This window comes from Hermetia illucens, chromosome 4, assembly GCF_905115235.1.
Source record: "Hermetia illucens chromosome 4, iHerIll2.2.curated.20191125, whole genome shotgun sequence".
Classification (NCBI taxonomy): domain Eukaryota; kingdom Metazoa; phylum Arthropoda; class Insecta; order Diptera; family Stratiomyidae; genus Hermetia; species Hermetia illucens.
In genome coordinates, this window is record NC_051852.1 from 127157495 (window position 1) to 127158986 (window position 1492).

Sequence of the window (1492 nt, forward strand, 5' to 3'; positions counted from 1 at the left end):
CATCTATCCGTTGCGGCTCGACGGTTGGTAAGCAAAGTACCGTTCTTGTCATTAACGCAATAGAAGTGTTCGATATCCTGTGTGCGTCCATTACGACTTTTAGCAAGTCGATACAGATCTCCCTCGCCATCCCGAGTGTCCAGTTTATCGTAAAGATTTTTGAAATGGTTCGCTCGGGTGACAGCGATCGCTTTCTTTCCTTCCCGGTTGGCATTCTATAAATAATAAATTTGCCAATTAGCAGGCGTTTCATCGTCAAGAAATTTGTGGTAGAAGCGTTTCTTTTCACGGACCTTCATTTGAACATCATCATTCCAAAGCCAAGTATCTCGGTTGCTGTACCGCTTACCCGGCTTGGCGACCCCGAGGGTTGCAGAGGCCGCTTTGTGGATCGTGTCTTTCATTTGGTTCCATGATGGTCTTACATGTAGGTCATTATACTTTCTGTATACCGTTAGTAGTTTATTTGGACAGACTATTTCTATACTATATAGAAGACTATATTTCTTTAAATTAATTCAGATTCCAAAAAGCAAGGTGGTGACAAACACAGCCAAAGGTGCGTTCCAATCACTATTGGATTTCTTTCGAGGTGCTTCTGCGTTTTGAGTGAGGGTTCCAAATATGCGGGATAAGATGAAGTTACCCAACGAAACCGTACTAAGCTTATTCCTGTGGATATTTGTGTGAAAATTGCGATTTACAAGGGTCACATTTAAATGACGATTATTCCTCCCTTCTCGAACTAATTGCAAATTAAGTAATTTGCCTGATTAGGTTCTGGCTGGAAATTAAGGATAAAATGCGTATGTTGCGATCAAACCGATTTATTGAATCATCAAAGTGAAAGTTTAGATACAGTCAGCAACGCTTGGAGCAGTTCCGTTGCAGTAGTTGAGCCATCCGTACCAGGCCTTGAAACCTTGTTGTTGGTAGACAAGTTGGGCACACTTCCAGGAGGCTGGCAAGTTTCCGAGAAGAGCGGTACAGGCGATTCCACAGCTATTGTAGGAGGAGACGTTTCCTTGACACCACCATTGGTTGTTGATTTGGAAGAGACCGAAATCTTGGGTTCCGTTGTAGTTGATGGCACCGACGGCTTGATCGTTGAATCCTGATTCATGTTGGATCAAACAAATCCAGTTGGCGAGAGTGGTCAAGTTGGTTACACCGTAGTCGTGGTAGAGAATACGAGCCATTTCACAACGGGTGTAGATCCTGGCTTGAGCACAGGAAACGAGGACGAGGAGGGCAATAACTGCGATGGCTTTCATTTTGGATAGTTCCGTTCTTTGCAGACTCACGGTACTGATGAGGAATCGTCTCAGGAGTCACTCTTTTATACCCTGCTCGAATTCATGCAAAGATTTATCGTCTATTGTATTCAAAATTATACTGTATTTCTGATAGAAATCTCATTGCATTTAGTTGTCTCCTCAATTAGTATTGTATTATATTTATCGGTAGATAAAATATTATGAACAATTATTCA

At 42.2% G+C, this 1492-nt stretch overlaps 1 protein-coding gene across 1 annotated transcript; it reads right to left on the reverse strand.

Annotated features, from left to right (window-relative positions):
• Positions 1-851: 851 nt before the first annotated feature.
• Positions 852-1199, reverse strand: LOC119654077 (lysozyme-like). Its single transcript, XM_038059240.1, has one exon. It carries the CDS (start codon positions 1197-1199, stop codon positions 852-854), a length of 348 nt encoding a protein of 115 aa, XP_037915168.1.
• Positions 1200-1492: the final 293 nt, after the last annotated feature.